This window comes from Cucurbita moschata, unplaced genomic scaffold, assembly GCF_002738365.1.
Source record: "Cucurbita moschata cultivar Rifu unplaced genomic scaffold, Cmos_1.0 Cmo_Scf00032, whole genome shotgun sequence".
Classification (NCBI taxonomy): domain Eukaryota; kingdom Viridiplantae; phylum Streptophyta; class Magnoliopsida; order Cucurbitales; family Cucurbitaceae; genus Cucurbita; species Cucurbita moschata.
In genome coordinates this window covers 121,949-123,393 of record NW_019268548.1, presented here as the reverse complement: position 1 = coordinate 123,393, position 1,445 = coordinate 121,949, and the positions used below count along the sequence as shown (strand labels likewise).

At 33.8% G+C, this 1,445-nt stretch overlaps 1 protein-coding gene across 1 annotated transcript in view; it reads left to right on the top strand.

The window, feature by feature from the left end:
* LOC111429819 (dual specificity protein phosphatase PHS1) overlaps positions 1 to 1,445 on the top strand; it is a 9,138-nt gene that overhangs the window by 2,841 nt on the left and 4,852 nt on the right. The window contains exon 7 of the mRNA XM_023065836.1: positions 136 to 296. Coding sequence (XP_022921604.1) covers positions 136 to 296 — 161 coding nt within the window. The remainder of the gene's footprint in view (positions 1 to 135; positions 297 to 1,445) is intronic.

Below are 1,445 nucleotides of genomic sequence, written 5' to 3'. Positions count from 1 at the left end.
TATTTTTTTTTTTTTTTTTTTTTTTTTTTTTTTTCTCAATAGAAGTTTGGTTATTTAAAAAAAGAAACTACCTTTTTCTGTATTTTTCTTGTCAAATAATCTTTATCTAATCTCCTATCCTTTTGAGAACTGCAGGCTAGAGTTATTCATAATTCCAGCACGGAATGGCTCCAGATAAAAGAAGCTGCAGAGAAAGCACGAGATATTGCCTGTTTGGAAGGTGATGAGGTTGGTGAAATGACATGTTCTGAACTATTGGAAGCACTTGAATTTAGCAGATGCCTTTTCCTGATGAGGTACAATTTTAAACCGATATTTTCATATCTGTGGTGTAGCAGAATAGAAATAGGTGCTAAAAATCCTGTGTCTGTGTACATTTCCCTTTTTACGATCTAGTTTTTCAGTTGTTGAGAATCTCTAAATTATTGAACTTGATATAGGTCACTTCATTCCATTCGGAATTGCAGTATGTTAGGTTTGCTGGCTAATTACCTAACAGGCCTATAGATACGTTACTCTGATTTGAGTTTATCAGGAATAGGATGTTAACTTTCTAACTGAAGTACTGTGGAGGCTAACAAGTCATTTTTCGAAGTATTAGGACATGATTAGAGGAAAGTGCTTTTCCATCTTTTATACATTACTTTCTTTTCAAAATAAATGATCCCATTTACAAACTTCTTTAGTACTTTAAACATTGGACTTCTTAAGTTTGGTATACTGAATTTCAATGTATTGTTTGCTTTCCCTTTCTTTATCTCTGCTTATTGATAAACTTCAATTTGGAATTTATAGGACAGTCTGTTACTTTTAAAGATCATTCAAACTTTTGTTCTAGAGAGAACGCAATTTTTCATATGCAAAGAAAGAGAGAACACAAAGATTCAAAGAGTACAGGCTAATCAACTTGGTTAAGGGGTATATAACAAGATCGCCAAGGTTCTAAGAGCGAGGTTTAAGGAAGCTTTCACTTTGATGGTATCTTTAAACCAAATGGCTCCTATTCTCTGTAGAAAGATGGTTAATCTGTATTAGCAAATGAGGCTGTAAGGGGAAGGCATAAACTTTAGAAATATGGAAGACTTTTAAGATAAAAGGGATCCGATTTTAGATGGTTGAACTGAATCAAAAGTTATGTTTCAGCACAAGGTTTTCTTTATCTTTTATGGAAAATCCAGAACTAGAATCTTAGTTTCTCGAAACTTGAACCCAGAAAACTCTCTTTTCCCTTTCCTAATTATTTTCTTCTCTCTCTCTCTCTCTCTCTCGAGATAGATCAAGTAAATTGCTTGATCATGGTGTCCATAGTGGTCTATTGGAGAGAGGGCTTTAGAGTTGCGGAGAAGAGGCTTTTTTCTGCCTACAATTTGTAGATGTCACAATCTTAACTTTGTGATGATAAAAATTGACAATCTCTGTACTGACATGAGACTTTTTTTTGGGGG